Below are 22,026 nucleotides of genomic sequence, written 5' to 3'. Positions count from 1 at the left end.
TACATTAATAGTGGTGGGGAAATGACTACGAATAGGTTTTGGCCTTTTTGCTTTGTCATCCTAGGAGAGAGAAACCATGGAGACTGACCAAGGAGGACGACCCGGGGACCGGGAGCAAAGATCCGAGGGGCCCGGGATATCGCTCAATACTCCCATCAGGACTGGCAAGGCGAACCAAGCGATCCACTCCTGATGGAGGAAAAGACGATGAACTGTGCCATTTGTGGAATCCGGAGAGATGAGGCTGACATCCCAGTCTTGCGAAGTTCCATCGACGAAAGATCAACGGCCCTCGCAAGAGGGGGGCTTGTGGGATGCATCAACCCACTCATCCAAACCCTGCAACATAACTGTGCATTGCTGGCAGCAGAAACATCATAATGGCCACTGGAAAGCATGCTGCTCGCCAGAAATCACCAGAAAATGCACAGTGAAAACCTGACAGGAGATCACTGCCCAAAACCTTCATTGGGCTACAAACCAGCCTGAAACCACTTAGAAATAGCAATGCTGATTGCAAAAGAAACAGAGCTAGTTTCAAAAATCCGTTTTCTTGATTGTCAAAAATTGCTAAAATCCTGGCTCACAAATCACCTACAAGATCCAACCACTTTGTTGGGTGTTTCGCATTACTCTACTGCAAGAATCCACATCAATACAATGTCAGCAGGAATCATATGCTATCAAGCAAAATCCCCTTTTAAAGATACTGATGGAAAGACAGCTGTCAAAAATGGGTGTAGTACCGTTGCTCACCTCTACCAGAAAGCCGGCGTTTTGAACATGGAACCCCAAACTATGCCAAAGAAGAGAATCCCATCAAAATGCCATATAGAGTGCCACACAGTGATTTAATTGTTGAAAAAGACTTGTTTTAAAGATATGTTGCTTATTTTAAGTTTTTCTGCACAAAAAACTACTGGTACTAAAAAGGTGGTAAAGAGGAATCGGTTTAATGAAGAGGGCCACTAAACCGCAGACTGCAACTGTACAGGGATATTCACATCTCTGTTCTTGTTGGTGTTATTTAAGTATTTAATAACAGAACTGCATTAATGAAGTAACTTCACCAGAATTCGAGTCCACCAGTTTGGTGTTGTGCGGTCTTCGGATACTTGGACAAGGGCCCCCCCCCCAGTAGGACCAAAACAAACTCTTGGCCGACATCTCAGGTGCCCATCAAATATGTTTGACACTATGCTAATGGGGTTTGCAGTGTATGTGCTATATTGTATGAATGTTTCTTAAATTAATGTACAAAATATATTTGGTCCGTGCAAAATTCTAAATCACCGGACAACCTTACTACCTAGCCTTTGAGTCCCACCAGATTTTATAACCAGGGATATGTTGTTGCACAAGGCTGGTGACAGAATACTGTATGGGTCCCATAAAGGGACCATATGCAAGAGTTAATGTTGTCCATCTGCCATCCCTTTCCGAGTTGCCCCAGTTACAGAGTGTTAGGCAAGATTGCATGCAGTTCCGTGTGGGAGACTGCACCAGCGCAGTCCTCTTGGCAAAAGTTAATCCAACCTTTGGTATAAGCATGTACTACAGAAGTTGGTAGAGTGACTGAGCAGCCAGGCTTATCTCAAGAGGGGTCAATGTGAGCTGTAGGGTTGCAACATAGAGTTTCACAGTGACCGGTATCCAAATAACACTTCCACTCAAGGTTTCTTGATTAAACAATGATTTATTAATTTAACAGTCAGTTTGAATAAGCATTCTTTAGAAGGGAGCAAATATGTAACACTTAAAATATACTTCAAAAATACACAACCTTAGTTTCAATAAATCAGTAGATACCCATTTGGGATGGCACACAGATACTTCCTACAACCTGAGGTGACTTAAATAACTAGGACACTGTGGACATTGATATACCACTGGCACATTTAGAGCAATACTGAGTTTGGTGTCAAAACGAAAAGGTTAGGGAATGAAACAATGGTTAACAAATATTCTTAAGCAGGTAAGCACTTTTGAACTCCCCCCCCCCAATGCAATGTAGATTAACCCATTCCCAGCTATACAAGTAAAGAATGTATTACTTCTTGGAGGGCTAGTTAAAACACACAAAGTCAGAGGTTAGAAGAGTCTTTCAGGGAGCCAGGACAGCCAATGTCACATGAGCAAAGTCTAGGGGAGTTGAAGCACTTCTTGAAGGTAAGTAAAAAGTCTTGCACAATGTTTTAGAGATCTTTGTAGAAAATGAAATACTGTTGGGCCACAAGCTGGGAGACTTGTGATGGGCAAAGCAGCAAGCAACACTGCAAAAGACAGCCAAGGCAAGTCTCAACTGAAAGCTAGCAAGGCTACATAACAAGAGGTAAGTACCCCTTAGTTTGCAGTATCTTAGGTCTGAAGAAATAGGTTCCAGCTGGCTTCGGTTCCTGTTGTAGCATGGCAGATCCGACTGGGCCTCAGTCATGGGGACAAGAGGGAGGACTTGTGGAGACTCCTGCACTATGATTCAAAGGTCGGCGGCAGCAATGGGCAAACTTCCAATCAGCAGCACTTTGCGGTTTCAGCTTCTCGCTAATACCACCACCGTGGTTCTCGGATACCTTATGGGCTTTCCTCGCTTCTGGGGTCCAGCACTGAGGTGGCTCAGGTTTGGTTAGTCCTTCTTCGAGGGAGTCCGGAGGATCTTCCTGGAGCTCGGGTCCGACTTAAACATGATGCACTCGATTCTGGTGTTCCTCTCCCTGGCACTCGGTTCCTGCAGCAGAAAATGGAAGTACAGCCAGCTTCGAGAGGATTTCCAGACGAGTTGGTCTTGGGGTCGATTCATCCCACCAACCCGAGGGCAGAGGTTTTCCTTTGCAGGGCTTCTCTGGTCAAAGCGTATTTGGAGCATCAGCACTCCAGCAGGGCTTCACCAGGCAAACCAACGGTCCAGGAGCTGCAGCAAGAATCTCTTCCAAGTTCTTCTTTGGATTCCTTCGTCCAGTGGTCGACTCTTCCTTCTGTACTAAAAGACCTCGCCTTTTATGCAGGTTTCTCCCATTCATTCGCAGCCTCGCTGTCACTCACACAGCAGGGTGGCTGTCCTCCATGGACAGCCAGCCGACCAAATACCTATGGGTGCATTCCTGTAACCAAGGAGACTTAAGCATATGGAGTTTTGGGAACCTCCCTCGCTTCCTGCCCTGCCAGACACACTGCAGCCAGAGGCGGATTTCACTGGTGAAGCCGGCCAAAGACGAAACAAACTAAGGTACTAAACCAGGTTTGGCGCACAGAGTAAATCTCAAGAAGGACCTTTTCAACAAGAAATGGCGAAAAAAGAAGACCGGGCCATTTTGACAAAATGGCCACCCATGGGTGCTTTACTGCAGCAATGCAGCACTGCAGCTGCAATTGCAGCCCGTGGTATAAACACTAATGGTAGAAAAAGGTAAACCACTGCCATCAGCCATTAATTGTAGAAAGGGTAACAAAATGTTACATGAGAAACTAGACAAAGGGGATAGTAAGTAACTCCTACAGCACCCTATTGTAAGATAGTGTGGGCTGGGTCTAGAAAGTTAAAAATGCAAGTAAAGTCAATTTCACGTCACTGCTCTTAGAAACAGTAGTTTAACCAAGAGAAGGCATTTAAACCTTTGGGAAATCTTTGCTGTGCCACTGCACTGAAGGTGCTGAGTATCACAATGTAAAAAGAGGACAGACTCCAAAACCAAATGAAACACAGGGTTCAAATCACAGAAAAATCCAAGAGAGTGGGAAAAAGGTCTCGCGCGCTCAAGGATAAAAATGAAAAGACCTAAAGTCCAGCAAAAGAGTTGGGGGTCTCCAATGTAGAAGGGAATTCTCCATAACACAGAGGCTTCTTTATGGTGATACCATGGACATACACACTCCTTGTCGTTTCTATCTTTCCTACCCTAATGGGATTTGAACATGTATAATTTTCATTCTCATTTACGTCCGTCTCCGACCCCCGTCGGACGCTAGATCGTTGGGCATAGTAACCGAGTGGCAGTCATGGGCCATTAACCGGTCTAGCAGTGTCTTAGCCCAATTGCGCGGGGCAATGCAAAGAACAGCAGAGACTTCCTTTAACACCAACCATTATCTTAACTGTGTTAGAATAGGAAAAAAGTCACTCCATCCTAAAAGGAGTACAGCCTATTTTATGTACATTAATTATTCGCACAAGACTTGCAAGAGCATGGATCAATTGTACTATTTTTCACAAGGTGAAGTCACTATGAAATTCACAGAAAAGGGTACATTTGATTCAGATAAAATGGTTTATTTTAAAAGGAGGAGCTGTAGAATCTCACGGTCCAAAGTCCAAAGGCAGAGGTATGCGTTAGAAGACCCAATCCCAGAAAGTTAAACTGCAGGAGCAATTGAAGGAATTAAAAGAACCACCAATGATTGTCAATCCTTAAAAACAGGACCGGTTATAGTTGACTTTATCCAGCACTGACAATGGTGCTGCCTCAAACTGCACTTGTTCTCCGAGCGACACACTCCTTTTCCTGATAGCCTAACGAGCTCAAAGGCAACAATGTTCAATTGGAGTATCCACATAGGTAAGGGATGCCTCCTACCACTTGCAAAATGTAGGTGATCGAGTTTTCTTAGAACAAGAATTGCCATTTTACCAACTAAAATCTAAACATTGCAAGATAATATCAAGCTACTTTCTAGTTTGAATGCATTAGTAACTGGTTGTGCAGATAAAAAGGTCTGAGGAGTGAAACATTGGAACAAACTGCAAAATATGTATTATATTGCTTTTACAAAAGGTACATTAAGTTTGCTAGTCTAGTTGTGAAAACAACCAATTGGCAGCAATGAACGGTGGCCACAAATGTATTCAGGATGGAATGCAAATTCGGAATACTTCTAGAAGCCTACTTCAGGTAGTTAACAAAAGTCTCTTTGGCTCTGTTCAACAATTCCGCAAGCCAAGAACTTTGCAGAAGTACAGGGTTATAAACTAAAGTCACGCTCTGAAACACTTGTGTACGAGCGCGATACAAATAAACTATCATATCATATTATAAAGTCAACCCAAGTAATTCAGTTTAATAGGTAAAAGTGCTGGCTTACCTTTTTTGGAGGATCTGGTTTCTGGGTATAAATATTGGTTTTTCCAAAGCCCTGGCCAAACTTGACCAGAGCACCATTGACAATAAAGGTGACCGGGGCATTCTTCTGTTGATGCTGGTAAAAGAGCAGCAACGCACACCTGGAGACAACAAAGCAAAATAAGTGACAGCAAAGAAAGTTGCAAACATTTGAACGTCAACACTACCATGAACAAGGTAGCGTGCCCACTAAAAACAAACAAAAACAACGTAACCTACAAGCTCTGCTCCCAAAGAAAGCGATCCTGCAAGTCCACTTAAAGGAATAATGCGCTCAAAAATATTATTGTCCCGAAAGATGTAATCAAAAACATGCATTAAACATAATTTTAAAGAAAGTTCCTATGTAAACTTTGGAGCAAACGAGGCTCAAAGCGTTTACATGGGAGCATCCATTTTGCCATTTCAGAAGCTCTGCCCTGGCGGCACTAAACAAGCAGCAAAAGCCCCCTACTGGGAGCTTTGCTTACTGCAGCCAGAGCAGAGTAGTACATGGAGGAGGCTGCCTTCACTTTCATTATACGTTTTCGGTGCTCCCCAAGCCCAGAGAAGCACACAAAATGTAAAATGAAAGGCAAAAAGCAAAGGTGAGGCAATTCTAAATACAAAGTTGTTGTATTTGTGATTGCTGTGGTTAGAAAACCAGGGAAATCATAAATACAACAATGTTGTATTTCTGACTGCCGCAGTCAGAAATACAACACTGTTGTATTTGTAAATGCTGCGCTTTTCTTTCTACATTTCCTGTGCTCCTCTGGCTCGGAGGAGCCCGGGACACGTAGAAAGACAACTGCAGCATTTATAAATACATCAATGTTGCATTTGTGTTTGCCATTTGTTTATTTGTAATGCGCGCCAGACCCAAAGGTATCAGGGCTCAGCAGATACAAGAGAACTTTCAGCTTGGGTTACAAGCGGCAGGTAAAGATACAGGACATGATAAACGGATACATAATGTACAGGAAATGTAAATACAATACAGAGAATGAACACTATACAGACAAATCAAATACATTTTTCACAAAATGGATGCCTCCTAGTGCTTGAAATGTGTGACTTTGAGCCTCATTTGCTCAATGTTTACATGGGAACATTCTTAAAAATATTTTTTATATATATTTTTATCATGGCCCTTCTTTTGAACAAATAACATTTTTGAGGGCACTATTCCTTTAAGACAAAAGGATACATTACCACCTCATGAAAGGGTTCCGACACAAAACCACTGTCACGCCATTATTGCAAGAGATAGCAAATTTGTGTTAGCCCAAGTGTAAAGAAAAAAAACAGGATCCACTCCCATTTCCACTAGTACTCAAGCTCCCTTGAAATATCCACTGCTGGGAGCCATCACCTGCTTTGTGCCAGGACTGTGAACTGTACCTTTACAGCTTCGCAGTTGGCAAAAAGAATGAAGCCATGATGCAATAATACTTTGCTTTATCATGATTCAGCTTTGTAGAGTTTCCATGAAAAGCCATTATGCAGCAACAGAGTTGAATCCTGGATGGTGCATAGGCTTTGGAAACAAGCAAACCTTTTGATTAAAGGATACCAAAGAGAACAAGCATTGACTATGCCAACCGTTTGGGCGTTTGTGTAGGTATGGGAAAAGCACTTGACAGGCTATGCTGTAGCGGTGTTTACTGGTTATTGATGGTAGCATGTGGAAAATAATGCAAGTACGTGGGAATCTATTAGTAGTACCTGGCAAATGCCTAAAACTTACACAAGCCAACACAGTTGGCTTTGTCAATGCGCGTTTTTAACATGACTTCAGTGAGGGGCAAGCCTAGTGCATATAAATAGAGACACGTGAAGCGAGGAGACCCATATACAGGTTTGTTTTCCAGTAGTCAGGATGGATCCTTCTTATTTAATGTAGGTGCCCTGAATAAGGAGCTGGGAAACAAACCTGTATATGGGTCTCCTCGCTATAACCACAAATACACCCCAAGTCAACATGAACCTTGCAATCAAGCACAATTGATACTGCAGTTAAAGTATAAAAACTGTTCTTCAAACTCCTCCTGATGAAGCAGCATTAACATTGCAGGAGAAACACGTGTAAAAAAAAGTCTTGTCCAACCACTAAACACATTGGCACGCAAAGTGTTGCTCTTTTCTTCCAAAATCCATTTTCAACCAGTATTTGGCAGATACAATAGTTGGAGCAGCAGGTCAGCGACAACTAGTTATCCAAACAAAGTTCGCCAGTGGTTTTTTATTTTGTCTGCAAATGCATTGGTAGTTCATCATTTTACTTAAGCCTATAAGAAACGTGTAAAAAGTAAGTGTAGTGAAGTTTTACCTTCCTCTTTTTTTTTTTGACTGAACACTGTAGTGGATTCTCTTCTGGACGCCTTAAAAATGTATTTGATTTACAAAGCAGCAAAACATGGCCTTAAAGCAACTTTAAACTGCGCATCTCGATTACAATGTCCAACACAGAAAACTGTATCTTTCAAGTGAGGAAAGGACCATGCTGAAGACTTGAAAGATTAGGGTATTCAAGATGGTTGGGGATTGACAACTCATTAAAAATAAAAATGCAGGTTTTTCGCGTTGCACTTCATACCTGTTGGACCTTTGATTGCAGACGATTTCTGATGGTCTAATTTTTCTTGTGAGATAAAGAATTTTTATTTGGACTTTTAAGTTGTCGCTAGGTATGTAATGCAGGGGCCTTACCAAAAGATGCTGTTGAATCACTTTGTGGATATATAAACAAGCAGAGGGGTCGCGACAGGAGAACAAAAAAATGATACTTTAGCACAGATCACACTTAAGTTTTCTTATGGCTCAGAGACCGTGGGTTCTGCAGCCCAGAATGAGTGGCTCTCCGTACATTCCCCACAGGTGGATTTGAAAACCATGGAGCTTTCAAACTCTGTTTAAATGAAATTTTTGGGAGTCGTTGCTGGAGAATCATTGCCTTACATGCCAATATGGCTGGTAAGGATACCAAAAACTTTGTTGGCTGAAAATGCTTCTGAATCTAGCAATAATCGTACCATCAGTGCTACCACCTGATTTTACGTTGAGTGATGTACATAAAAGGTTTTGGTTAGGGCGTGGTTCCATTGTAAGCGATAAATTCAGATTGGCAATACCAGTGTCAGCAGGGTTCTCTGCAGCAGTATCGAGTGCTTTTGTTGTGGATATCAATTTTTTAAGGAAAAAGGCCTAGCCAAAAGATAGCTGCAACATGAAAATATTTACCCAAAGCAACGTCATTTTATCCGCATCAAGTCTACAACTTTCTCAGTTTCAAATTTTCTATACAAATTACCACCGGCAAATTAAAAAAACGCAAGTTCTACATGATAAAAATGTTCACCATCTAAAACAGTCGTCAGTCATCCCATTTATGCTACACCATGATTTAGGAGTAGGTTTTCCCGTTTTCAGTGAAATCCGATAAACATTGGAAACACACCCCAGAAGAAAAAGTGCCTCCAAGGTTTAAACTGACAAACACCGTTTACCCCCCGTCCTAGTGGTGCCCTAGTGTGAGCATGGATGGGAGGAAGTTTGGAGGGGAAGGGGTGGCTGAAGAGGAGGCTTGGCAGACAATAGGAAAAGGGCCCTGCTCCACTCAATGTGGCTCGTTTGCTTTCTCCCATTGCTGCCCCTCCTATCCACTGACCATAAAGAACACTGCACATTCAATGTTACATTGGTTTCTATGAGAAAAAAATGAATTGTAGTTGTATGCGGGCAGAGCTATTTTGAGGCATTGTAGACAAATTTGAGACATGTGTGCGTTTGCCAATTCAAGTCTTAAAATTGGCTAAAAATCCTCAAAATAGCCCTTGACCGCCGACAAATTTGTATTTACAACAAATGGTTGAACATGGATTTTTCATGGTCTGTTTTTGGCCACAGATCCTCTGTATGTGTATCTGTCTGGAGGAGAGCTGCAAAGCGTCAGCTGCCTGTTAGAAAAGCAGTGTGAGACTTCCATGCACGAGGCTCGCGTGAGGCCACAGTGTTGGTGCCACTGTCACCTCCCAACCTGCTGGTTCCCGGGCAAATCACACTATGCCTTATCTGCTAAAAGTAGAAGTCTCTTTAATGTGGAAAGGTTGTTTTTACAAAGATCTTCATGGGAAGATAAGAAAGGGCAAGGATGGGAAAAGAGCCCCTGAAAAAGGATTGCATTATTTGCAATCATTTTGACTTGTAGAAATGTTAGATATTACTGGATTAAAAAGAAGTCCAAGTAGACCAGGTAAAACCACCTGACCACGTAGCCGCTCTCCGTATATTTGTCCCAACTCAAAGGGTGATGTAATTCACAAGGATGGTACTGTTATCAGTATTAAAAATTCCTTTTGTAGAAGTATATTGTAGTGACGTGAAATGAATCACTGGTCTGAATAAAGCAAAAAAGGATTGAAAGTGATGACTAATATAATCTTAGTCGGTATGCGGCTACCATCTCGCATAGTTATAATCAACCAATAGTGCCAATGCATTTCGGAGCATAACGCTCCTTCATCAGGGCAAGTCTCTGATTACATCATGTAACATAATGAAACGAGGTATTAATAAAATCACGTAATTAACAAAACGGAAAAACATTGAATTTAGTGACATATATAACATTTGTGCATGAATAAATTCAAAATTACGGACATAATCATCCACTACAGAAAGGGCTGAGTTTTGTACCCACTTACAGCACAACATTATTCGACACGAAAATCAAGCTGTATAAATTTATAAGAAAACTCAAATTGAAAATCTGCCAACGGACAAACGGGAAAACACTGATAAACACAGATTCTCCTAATACAGGAAACCCTATATATAAGCCAGCAGCAGTGCACTGGGAACCAAGTAAATATTTTTCACAATGGGCAGGACAAAGACGGATATGTAGTGGAAATGTCGCTTCTGTGAAAGGGATAGTGAACTAAAAGAATCTGTTTGAGACTCTCGGGATATAGGCCTTGGATAATATTTCCAGAAGAAATGTTGGAAAGAAAGGAGTCCAAATAGTGCATCTTAAAACACATTTCTCTATATGGTGGATTAAAAAGAAGGTAAACAAAAAAATAAATAAAAAAGGGACAACATTTAAGAGTGAAGCTCTTCTAACAAATCCTTTGCTTCAAAAGTATGTGGGGACATGGAAGAAGCGGTGCACGGGAGAGAGGGTAAGAGGAGAAAAAGCAATACCGAAAAGAGGCAAATTCGCGAAGGGGCCAACCGGGAAACTGCCAGAGTTCCATGTAGGCCGGTCCACAACTTTGTTATGCTGTTCGATTTAAATTGTTTCCTATTAAGCCCCAATCACCATTGCTTTTTATCTTCAGAAGCTGAAGACTGTCCACAGATGTGAACATTTACTAATGTGCGGGGAACGAAGAATTATTGTTGCAGGCATGGAAAAAACTGGAGAGAAAATAAAAAGGCAAAATAAAAAGCCACTGAAGAGAAAGTGCTTTTAACATGGCACTGAAGTTTTAGTAACGCGCAGGCAGACACTTACTTACTGCACTTCTTCCTGTACTGACGCTCGATGCCGTCTGGCCTGTAAACAAACCCAAGAAAACACATTGTATTAATCATAGATGATATTGGTTATTTATTTAATAATGTGATACAGTTTAGATTTTACAATTAAAGAACTTATCAAAGCACACACAAATTATCACATATTTCACAAAAATAAAATAATTGCATTAATAGAGAACTTTTTCTAAAATTAATTTCACATTTCACAAAGGTGTCAAAAGAAACTGGTTCATTTCATCGGGTGGCTTTTCCAACATAGATAATAGTAATGATTATAATATTTAGAGATCTCAATTGAGGGCAAAATAGGGATAACAAAGCATCATCTAACAGGTCACAGTATAGGCATCCAGGGACATCTTTATTTCCACAGTTCTTGTCCCAGGTCTATAACAGTGATTGTATTAGGGCTGAGATTCAGACAAGTTAATCCTGGCTGTATATTGTTAGCTAAGCATCTTCCTTCAAAGACAATCTAGGTCAACTAAGGGCCAAGAGCACAATCATAGATGCTAAAGGACAGTTTCTAAATGAGCTACTCATCGGTTCAGGAGACCTGTGCACTTAGCAAAAAAGGTATTACAACAGGTGTACAGAGACCATAATACACACATAGAAAAACAGCCACTAGCACCATGTAGCGAACCTGGCAATGTAGACGGCTTGCAGTGTGGGAGAGGTCATTATCATGAGATAATTACTCACCCCCAGGGCATTGTCCGAGGCTACAAGTTGGGAAGGGTCATTAAACCAAGCAATAATGATCCCTCGCGGGCCCGTGAAACCTATTAGCACAAAGATACACAGCTAAAATGAAAACAGTTTTTATTGTGGGAAAAAAAAAGAACAAGTAACATGTAATGCTAATTTAATGAACAGTAGCAAACTACACAGTTTGCGTTTCATTTCTGTTGGATAGTTTGAGGAATTGAACTACACATGCTACCCTCTGCCTTTCCCCATCTGAAGACAATTGTTCAGTGCTGCTACTCAAGTCAGAATGTGTCGAGACTTTCTGACTGGCCGACAGCAGGCCAACAATGGAATCCATTTCAGACCTCATCCAAGGGCCGCACTAGAGGTTATGAGCCCAGACACAGAGCGAAAGACCCAAGGGCAGCAAGGTATACGGGCCATAACTCCCAGTACAGCCGGAGGGCATGGTCTAAAAGCCTATTAGTGCATCCCTCATTTAAATGAGCCAAAGAAATAAATAGTAATATATCCACCTGCTGCTCAAAGCATGAACAGGTTCAATTAGACGCCCATGCTAAAGGGGCTAACATATCAGAAAGAGCACAAGTGTGATGAGGTAAGGGGAGGGTCTGTGCGTCCTACAAAGCTGGGCCACCATCTGCCAGGTGTGGACTGGCAAAGCAATGGAGTGTGGCAGTTTGTGTGCAGCGGGGGAGGGGTGGGGCCTGGGTGGGGCCTGCATCTGCCAGGGGCAGCCCAGTGTAGATTGTGAAGGCTGGGTGCAGGGACCAATACCCACGCCCCCAAGGTAATAAGTCAGGGGGTAGTGGAAGGTGTTTTCAAGTGCCCAGGCCACGTCCGTCAGGTGGAGCGAGGTGGTGAGCAGTGCAGGCTGCAGGGCTTTCTCTCAGCCCAGCCTGCGGCTCACTGTGCTGCTAGTGTGGTGCTGAGAGCTCTGCCTGTGGCTCAGTGTGGAGATGGGGTAATCCACAAGCTATACCCGTTCATACAGCATGTGGATTACCCAATCAGCACACTGCACCTGCGGGTAAAGGAAGTACTATTATTGAACACAGGTTTTTGCACGTAGAGAGGGTATCCATACTCCCTTCCCCAATACTATCGAGATGCTTGGGCCAGAAAGTTAAAATACATTATGGCCAACAAAGTAGATGTCAATTTCAGAGCATCAGAGGACTCTCAAACTCCATTTTCCTTCGATAATGCCTCAAGGCTTCCTGTATAAAAACAGGATTTCAAACTGCTACACAGGAATTAATAAATTCCTTCACGGAATAACCCCCTCCTAACTAGCAGCCAAGATTCAGACCTCTCGCCTAGCAAAAGACATATGATCTGCTGATCCACTGCTTCTGTGAATCCCCACTTCCAGAAACATTGGCAGGTGAAAGAAGATTCTCTGTGACTGCCTTTACTCTTTGGCCCTCTTTCAATGCTCGCCTAGACACTTTACTGCTTCAGTTCAAGATACACTGAAGACCTGGCTACTCAACCAAGCATTACTGTCACCTCTTCCTGGCTCCCTGCTTTCCTCCGCTGTGCACACCTGTTTGTGCCACCTCTTGATCATCTCAGGACCTAGTAACCATCAGTTACTCAAAGCAATTAAAATGAAAAACAAATACAATTAAAATAACATTCAAGGAGTCCTGCCATATGATATGATATACAATGTGGCATTTATAATACGCCTGTACACAAGTGTTTCTATGCGCGACAAGACAAAGAGGGGGAAACAAAGGGAGGACAAAATAACGATCTTACTCGTCCTTGTGTCATTCAGATCACGCAAGTGCTGGAAAGAGGGAAGGGGAGAAGTGCCAGGAGAAGGGGAAAGTGCAGTTAACTCACAAGTGCAGCCAGCGGGTGGCTTGTGTGCATAGACAAAGGTCTGTAGGGTTGCAGATACAGGCCCTTAAGTGCTGGGGAACCCGGAGGCAACTGGACATGCAGGAGCCTGGGCCCGGGTTCAGCGGTTGACCAGCGCATGGAGTAGACGGGTGCATCAGCAGGGGAGAGGAAGAGAAAAAGTGGAAGAGAAAAAGTGGAAAAGAAAAAGAGGAACCGGGGAGGTGACTCGGCCCAAGTTTGAGAGGCAGGTAGGCTGTTCCAGAGGGAGGCCTCAGCCGGGGAGATAGATCTGCCCCAACTCTCTGCTTGGAGAAGTGTGCAACCCTCAGAGAGTTGAAGGTGGATGAGCATAGAGCTCGAGAAGGAAGATGTTTCGGAACAGAAAGTTGTAGGTAGAGTGGTCCCAGGCCCCAGAAAGCCTTGAGGACGAAGCAGTATCTTGGTCTTAGCCTCACAGGAAGGAGCAGGAAGAGGGCCCAGGGTGGGGAGAAAAAAAGAAGAAAAAAAAAAAAGGAAAAAAAGAAACTCAGTCTTACTGGCATTAAGGCAGAGATCATTGGTGGCACACCATTCCTGAATTGCGGCCTGTCTGGTCTGAGAGAAGAAGCAGAGGTGGCTGAGGGCAGCTGTGTCATCCACATGATATTGAAAATTGGTGAAGAAAGTAGCGATGCAGTGGGCAAGAGGTGCCAGGTAGTGGTTGAAGAGCCAGGAAGAGAGGTTAGAACCCTAGGAAACACCACAAGTAGAGAGAGACAGAGAGAGAGGAAAGACCCCAGTTGGACCCGAGAGGGTCGGTCAACCAGGCCAGGGCCCGATCAGTAATACCAAGGTTGTCGTAGAGGCGATTGAGCAGGATGGCATGGTTGACCATGTTAAAAGCAGAGGATAGATTGAGGAGAATGAGGACAGAAGGGAGATGATTAGTGTCAAGCTGGGAGATGGCCAGCTTTTCCAAGAGTTTGACCAGGAAAGGAGTGATGGCGATCGGGCGATATTTAGCCGGAGAGGAAGGATCGGCCAAGGGCTTCTTTAGAAGAGGGTGCACAAGAGCGTGCTCAAGGGGAAGGGGAAACTTCCAGTGGCAAAGGGGCGTTAGGGAGAATTCTCATAAATGTGCTAATTCCCTTCACATTAAAGACCCCCAGGAACTTTGCTGGATTTTAAGGACTTGATTTGAGTGTGAGCCTTTTTTCCCCACTCTTTCATGTATTTTGATGTGTATTTTACTCTTGTGTTCTTTGATTATGGAGTTTTAGGCAACTCCATAGGCATCATCTTTTCATGTGTGTCACGCAGCACCATCAGTGCTGTGTGACACACATGATTTTTCCCGACCGTGAACACTGGTAGTGTTAAATCGCGGGAGCCATGTTTTTCAAGATGGCTTCTCGGCGTCCTTTGTTTGAAGGTGTCCCGGTCTTTTATCGCCATTTAGTTTTGGTAAGGTCCCTGTCTCTGCTTGCCAAACCAGGTTTGGTCCAGTTGTTTCTATGCCTTTGGCAGGCTTCAGGACTGAAGACCACCTCTGGCGCCCTAGTGTCTGGGGTGGGCAGGAAGTGAGGGAGGTGCCCAAAACTCCCTGTGCTTCGTCTCCTAGGAGACCCAAATGCACTCTGGCGTGATTGGCTGGCTGACTGTCCAGCAAGGACACCCACACTGCCGGGTGTGTAGCAACTAGGCTCAAATGAATGGGAGAAAACTGTTTAAAAAGGCGAGTCTCTTGGCTTGGAAGGCAGAGTCGACCACTGGAATGAAAGAACCGGAGACGAGCTGGAAGAGGACGACTGCTGCAACTCCTGGACCATTGGTTTGCCAGGTGAAGCCCAGCTGCAGGTCCGAATCGCCAAGTTCATCTCGACAGAGAAGCCCTTCAAGGACGACTTCTTCCTTTGAGTTGGTGGGACCAATCAACTGGAAGCCACCTGGACACCATTCTCAGAGTGCTGCAGGAAACCAAACAGCCAGGGAGAAAGAAGGACACCAGTGTGTGTGCTTGAAGACAGCTACCGGAATCGAAGAATTGCCAGTTTGCCAGCTTTGTGACCAGTCCCCGTGCAGTGCAGGAGTCCCCCGATGTCCTCCCTCTTGTCCCCACGACTGAGGCTCAGGAAAAGCAAGGCATGCAGGAACTGCCAGGACCAGAAGTCTTCAGCTGCATCTTTTTCTTCTAAATAAGGTACTGTGAAAACCCGACTCAGAGAACTCACCTCTCACTGCGAAAGTGCGTGAAACTTTGGCAACTTGCAGGTCTAATCAGCTTGTGACCCAACATATAACTCTTTCTTCTGAGAACCGTGGCAAAGATTTTTCCGTTTATCTACCAGAACCGTTTTTAACCTATACAAGACTCTAGCCCAGTGACTTTGGCCTACCTATTGCATCGGACCAACTCCTATGGTGAACTGAAACTATTTGCCCTGTTTAAAAGTAACTCTACTATTCTTTATTAATTTATGCCTTTTTGCTCCTACTGCAAATGCTCTGAATGCCATTTTGCTTCTATTTCTAAGTAGTTTAAATGTTTCAGAACTGGTTAGTGTGAAGTATTGTAGGATATTTTTGTGTGATATTGTTTTACCAAGAAACCTTGAGTGTAAGGGTCTATTTGAATACTTTAAATTGTAGACCTCTGAGTAACCCGATTACAAGCTCAAATTCCCTCTTGAGATAAGCCTGCCTGCTAAGCTCGCTACCAAAAACTGTGTGGTACAGACTTTTACCAAAGGTTGGTTTTGCTTACACCTGTAGTCATAGTTGTGTGTAGTGGTCCCAGAGGGTACTGCATGTAAACTTTGCCTAACATGGGGTGATTGCAGAAATCGGCCAACGCTGGAGCAAGGCTGTCAAATGTGATCCATAAGATTATGTTCTTGTGTAGCATGTCATGTCAGACTCCTCCAGCTACCAAGTGCTGAAATACTAAGTGTATCTCCCCCATAAGAAGTAAAATGGCACCTGATTTATCAACATCAGAAGGATAAGAGCCTAGATTTGCACAGATGCTGTATACAAACTGGCCAAGTGCAGACTTGCCACATCAGAGACCAAAACATCACAGGTATATACACCTTGGCTGAATCTCAGCATCCGTTATTGAATGCAACTCATAAACCAAGCAGCAGAAACAGACTTGCACAAAATGAACAAACACCACTGTTTAGTCATTGGCTCAAATGTAATGAGAGACACATTTGAATCTCAGATCTGGGGAGGACCTTGTGGGAAAAAATGAAGCAGGCCATCAATATACTTCACAACTGAATTCAAGTTAGAAATTAAGTCTCTCTGGATTCTTGCAAACTGCAACATCGCCCAAATAAGATCTGAAGGAGTCCATGTGGATACCTGATTTTAACAGGTGTAGCACACAGTAAAGCAAATCATGCATGGGTAGGAAGGAGGAGTAAATAATGTTCGCCAGAGTCCAATAACAAAACCAGAGACATCATCTTCAGTACTACCTAGTAGAGAGGTTGAATGTATAATTTCCAAATGTAGTCGCAGTTGACCATAGACTAATTGCTCAGGAACCAGGGATCAAAGAAGGGGACGGAGAGCTAAAGAACATTGCCATGTGTAGGAGAAACAGATTATTCCTAATTGCAAGACTGAGCAAGGCCAATAGATCTGGAAAGCAAACTATGTTGGGCTAGAGGGGAGCCTGAAAGATAATCAGCAAGGGGGTTGAAATTAGGGTTTGTTGGCCAGGAGCAAAAAACAGATCCTGGGTATCCTTTAGGCAGGAGCTACGTATGGGGAACCAGGAGCTAGTACATAGTGCACAGAAAATATAACAACTTTTGTGTCAGGTGCGTTGTGTTGTCCATTATATATTATCCAGTATCCTTAGTCTCTTAGGCGTCTCCTTTATTCTCCTTCATTCACATTCCCAAACCTACACAGTTAATATTACATTGTGATGTTTGTATGGCATCAATTGCCTGGGAAGTTACAAATAGCTCCTGGAAGCTCTTGGTTTCAAGATAACCAGGTTCCCCTTGGCTATAGTCAATTCCGAACCCTGCATCAGTCACTCTAGAGAGGCACACTCTTATTTCTGAAGAACTTTGGAAATCAAATAGGTGGGAAGGCATTTATGGATTCCATAATTGAGTCCTGTATAAGGTAAACATGCCGGCTCTACTTCCACCAGCAAATCCAATATGCAGCAAGGCAACTTCTGGGTTGTCCCGGACATTAAAACGTCCATCTGTGACACACTGTGCTGCAAACCGAGTTCTCACTAGTCATGGGACAGCCTTCTAAACCAATGTGTGGCCTTGCTGAGAAGCATACAAATAAGAACATTGCCAGCATTCAAAATTAGTCGACATACTGAAACCTTGCTTGCTCAAGTATATGACAGGGTTGATGCAACTGAAGAGAACCCACTCCTTCCTATACCAATCGAAAAAAAAAATGTCTTCCGGATAGGAATAATGACATTCAGCTGCAGGACAGAGATAGGACCAGCTGGTAAACCCGGTTAACCACAAATGATAGCCTGTAAGGAAGTCCAAAGTCGCAAAACTTGGAAGCATTTGTGGTTTGTTGCACAGGACAGTTAGGATAGTCACTTTCTAAGGGATGCGTTACATGACGAGGGGGGAGAAGTGGGAGTTAATGGATAAGGCTGAATATTGCGCTGACCACTAGTGCGCTTGTCCATCACAAAGAGGCATTGTTAACCCCTCAAATGTCAAATGATCCCCAATGGTGCACTAGCTACATAGTCACGAGCTTGTGAAGGCAGGGTGAGAAGGGGAAGAAGTGGACTCAAGAAACTAAAACATCATAAAGCTGGGAAGCAGAGCCTCAATCCCTTCTTTGAGTCCACTTTGGATAAAGTCTTGTGCAATCATTCTTCCAGATTGGATGTGCAGGAAAACGTGAATCCCTGGGTGAAGAATTATCCAATAGGAAAGTACATTATGGGAGAATTCATTTAGCACTCTGTCCAGACAGAGGTGGCGGTCAGCACCCTCATATCTTGGAGAGCAACCGACATTACCATGGATATATCCAGATAGGCTCAAATAGAGAAGCCCGGTCCTTTGCATACAACTTATTATTATTATTATTTACCCTGGTGTCGGGGCTTCCCTCATCATCAGTTGCTTACGGCGCATTCCGATTAAGAGGAACTAAAAACCTATAGTTTGCTCAACACAAGCGGCAACATACTTTAAGATGCAACACCCTCTCTGGACCACCATAATAGGAGCATGTTGTCATGATGCCTGCCCCCAGACATCAGGAGCGGACCAGTCTGCCCAGAGTATTAGCACCCATGGGGACCTGCAAGGCCCCAAGGGATTGTTTAAGGGCTTCTTGGACACAGTCCTGGCGCCGTTGGCGCCAGGCTCATATTGCCTCATTCAGGCAAACCAGGTCATCTTGTGGAGAGAACATGTACAGGCCACCGTGAGGCCTTTTTGAGGTCTTATGTATTACTTTATTCAAGGGACTATTTCTTTGGGTGTGGTACTGGGACTACTTTACCTGGGAACTACTTTTGAGTGGCTATTTAAACCACGCCCGGAGAACAGAACACACTGCACTCCTGCAGCGTAACGCTCACCGTGCCTGCAGCTCCAGTATCCAGTCCTCAGCTACGCCTGTCTTGTTCTTTGCGATCCGAACCTGCAAAGGGGAAAAAGAAAGCAGATTAGAACAGGAGCCTTCCATTTGTCATCGCAAGCATCCGGGAGTCGCCGCACCTGCAAGAAAAGGAATACCAGTTACCGCGCTATACAGTCCGTATCAGCGCCGCGGGATACTCACCGCTCATTTCATCCATGCGATCCAGCGAGGCACTCTGACGGGATCACCGTCCGGGACATCCACATCTGCAAAAAGATAAGAAAAGATTTAAGACCTCGCATCACCAGATACTTACCGAGGTAATACTCACTCGAGGTCCGGCGAGTTTCCACCATACGTTCTTCACTTCAAGGGAACGCCGCACCTGCAGAATAAAGAGAGGACAATTGATTAAATCACATTAATGAACAACATTGCATACTAAGACTGTTTGTTTATTGCACATACCGAATCTTAACTTGGCGCTACCTCGTTTCTTTCGAAGAAGAGACACCTGTCTTGGGCAATCTAAAAGAGGAAGAAACAAAGAAAAGGCACAGGAGTGAACAATAAGACAACTTGAACTCTAAAGCATTACAAGCTCCCTTGGACTAACATAAGACTTACCTTTGAGTCATTGTTGTCCGGAACTCTGCCATAAGATTACGGGATCAGTGAAGTTAACTGGATCCCCAAGTTCAACGCACCCCTGCATTCTGACGCAGGATGGAGAGCCCATCCTTCTTAACAATAAGGTGAGACATATAAGGGGGAACACCAGGTGGTTACGGAAGCAGAAGTCAAAACCTCCTTCCAGCGGTCAACTAATTTGCCATTTTTACCACTCTAGGAAAATCCTCCTACGTGCCAGACAGACAAAACTCAGTGGGCAAGCGCAATCACTCATCACTACACTACGAGTCGCATTGACCGTTGCAGTCCAGCTTCGCTCAGCGCCCCTGTGGAACCCAGGTGAGCGGAACACATGTGAAAGACCTTGGAATTGAAATGGTCGGTTCCACTAAAGGAATCTTCCACCATAGTGGGAGCAAATAGGTCTAAGTGCAATTGGATAGGATAACATCCATAGGCCCATTCGTATCAGAACAGAATAATATCGGGTACCCAAGATACATGTAGAAACAAGGACATGGTTGATGGCCCCTATGGAAATGTCAGCGCCTGTGGATAGACATGGGCTGCTGAAAACATACCTAGCCAGTCCCAAACTCTTAAACCACATACCCAGTGTCAAGGAGATCAAAGGATGTGAACTAGGGTGTCCAACCAAGCCCTTTAAAACGAGGTAGCAATACTTTGAGATGGATGGTGATGCAGAATATACGCAAATATTAATAATAAAACTGACTCTGGAAGGTGGCAAAGTTCAACAGTTTAAATGTCAAATTATCTAAAACAGGGAGCACAACAGACATCATGCGACGTTGCCCAAGCAATCTCAAATATAATATGAAAAAACAGCATTCTTATGCTAAAAAATCATCATGACCGACGTCACACTACATGGTAAACTACAAAAACCTACTTGGGATTACAAGGAACATCTAGGTATACGTTCCATACTTGTCAAGAAACGATCTAACATCAGGAGGGCAACTAAGCCCTCCTCTAGTGCAAGTTACTACCAACATCAAATACATAACGTCCAATTGGTTACATAACTATAGGGCTCTCTATTACGTATCCCTCTATAATTGGTTGTCACCCTTGTAGCACTCTAATATTCACATGCGCAAGTAGCACGAAGCAGGCACCCAGGTGCTCGGTGGACTGTTCATAACCATAGTTTCCCACCAATTAGCCTACTATCCATCATCACTCTGCTGTCTGCCAGTCAATTAGCCCTTTGAAGTTTGGCCTCGAGTTTGTGCTATGTGCTGGGAATAAAAGGGAGTATAGGCATCCCTTGCCTCCCAGTTTCAATTCAGTACAGTGTCCATTTTCCTACGACCATGTGACTGCTGATGAGGATTTTGAGCTTTTTACTGTATTAAACTCTATTAAATGAAGAATCTCTGACGTCTTCAGTGTTCGTCCATCTCACCTCAGCGAGAGAGTGTTCTTTTCACAAATCAACTCCCTGCACGCCAAAATTCTAGCCCACTAAAAAGCCCTGCCCAATCTCTTTGCCAATAGTCCAATTTCTCTCGCCCCAGTCTCTACTCCCAAGCAGACCAAAGTGTTTGAATTCACTGACATGAGTGAATCCGAAGTCATTGCTCTCATCAAATGCATCAAGCCTTCGAACTGTAAAGGCGACGCTTGCCTTTGACGCTCAGGTCACCAAAGACTCTGCCTCCTCCCTTGCCCCATTTATCAACGCCTTTATTAATTCATCCTTCCAGTCCGGCCATGTCCCGACTGGACTCAAGGAAGCGCGAGTCTGACCGCTCCTAAATAAAACCTCCCTCGAACCATTGGTCCCAGGGAACTATAGGCCCATTACCACTCTCCCCTCCCTGCTTAAAATTCTGGACAAAGCAGCCTACCTGCAAGTCCAAAAATGCATTGAAGACAACCACCTTCTTAGTCTTCGCCAGTCTGGGTTCCGGCCTCGACATGGCACTGAAACTGCACTACTTGACATAAAAAATCAAATGGATGACCTCAGAGACGCAGGCAAACCCGCGCTCCTCCTTCTATTAGACCTCTCCACTGCTTTTGATATGGTTGATCACAAAACCCTCTGCCATCACCTCTCATCTGCAGCCAACTTCTCCCCGAGGGCCTGTGCATGGATAACTTCATTCCTACAGGAAAGAGTGATGAAGGTCTTGCATAGCTCCCACCCTCTACAACCTCTTCACAAGGCCTCTGTTCAGAATATTGCACGTCCTGGGCATCTCATACACCAACTATGCAGATGACACAGGTGCTTATCCCCCTTTCGGGAGACTATTCAACGCACATGAACACACTCAACTCCATCTACTCCACGATCCAATCCTGGATGGCTGAAAACTGGTTATGTCTCAACAGTGAGAAAACTGAACTTCTGCTGATGGTTCCCCCTCCACACTGGGTAAATTGGACAAGCATACAGTTCCTTCACCGTGGATAACATGCCCATCACCGTCTCACAAGTCATCAAAACTTTGGCCATGTACCTTCAACCTAACCTGACAATGGATAGACAGCTCAATGCTATTGCATCGTCCGCAAGGTATCATTCCAAACTGCTCAATGTAGCCAGACCCTTCCTCTCCCAAGAGAA

The 22,026-nt window shown here is 43.9% G+C and overlaps 1 protein-coding gene across 1 annotated transcript in view; it reads right to left on the bottom strand.

Moving 5' to 3' along the window:
- STEEP1 (STING1 ER exit protein 1) overlaps window positions 1-22,026 on the bottom strand; it is a 186,705-nt gene that overhangs the window by 90,038 nt on the left and 74,641 nt on the right. Inside the window, exons 3-4 of the mRNA XM_069612525.1 lie at window positions 10,612-10,653; window positions 5,074-5,212 (exon numbers count right to left, since the gene is read on the bottom strand). Coding sequence (XP_069468626.1) covers window positions 5,074-5,212; window positions 10,612-10,653 — 181 coding nt within the window. The remainder of the gene's footprint in view (window positions 1-5,073; window positions 5,213-10,611; window positions 10,654-22,026) is intronic.

Source organism: Ambystoma mexicanum, chromosome 5p (genome assembly GCF_040938575.1).
Source record: "Ambystoma mexicanum isolate Mex_15411 chromosome 5p, UKY_AmexF1_1, whole genome shotgun sequence".
NCBI classification, from domain to species: domain Eukaryota; kingdom Metazoa; phylum Chordata; class Amphibia; order Caudata; family Ambystomatidae; genus Ambystoma; species Ambystoma mexicanum.
This window is presented reverse-complemented; position numbering and strand designations above follow the sequence as displayed.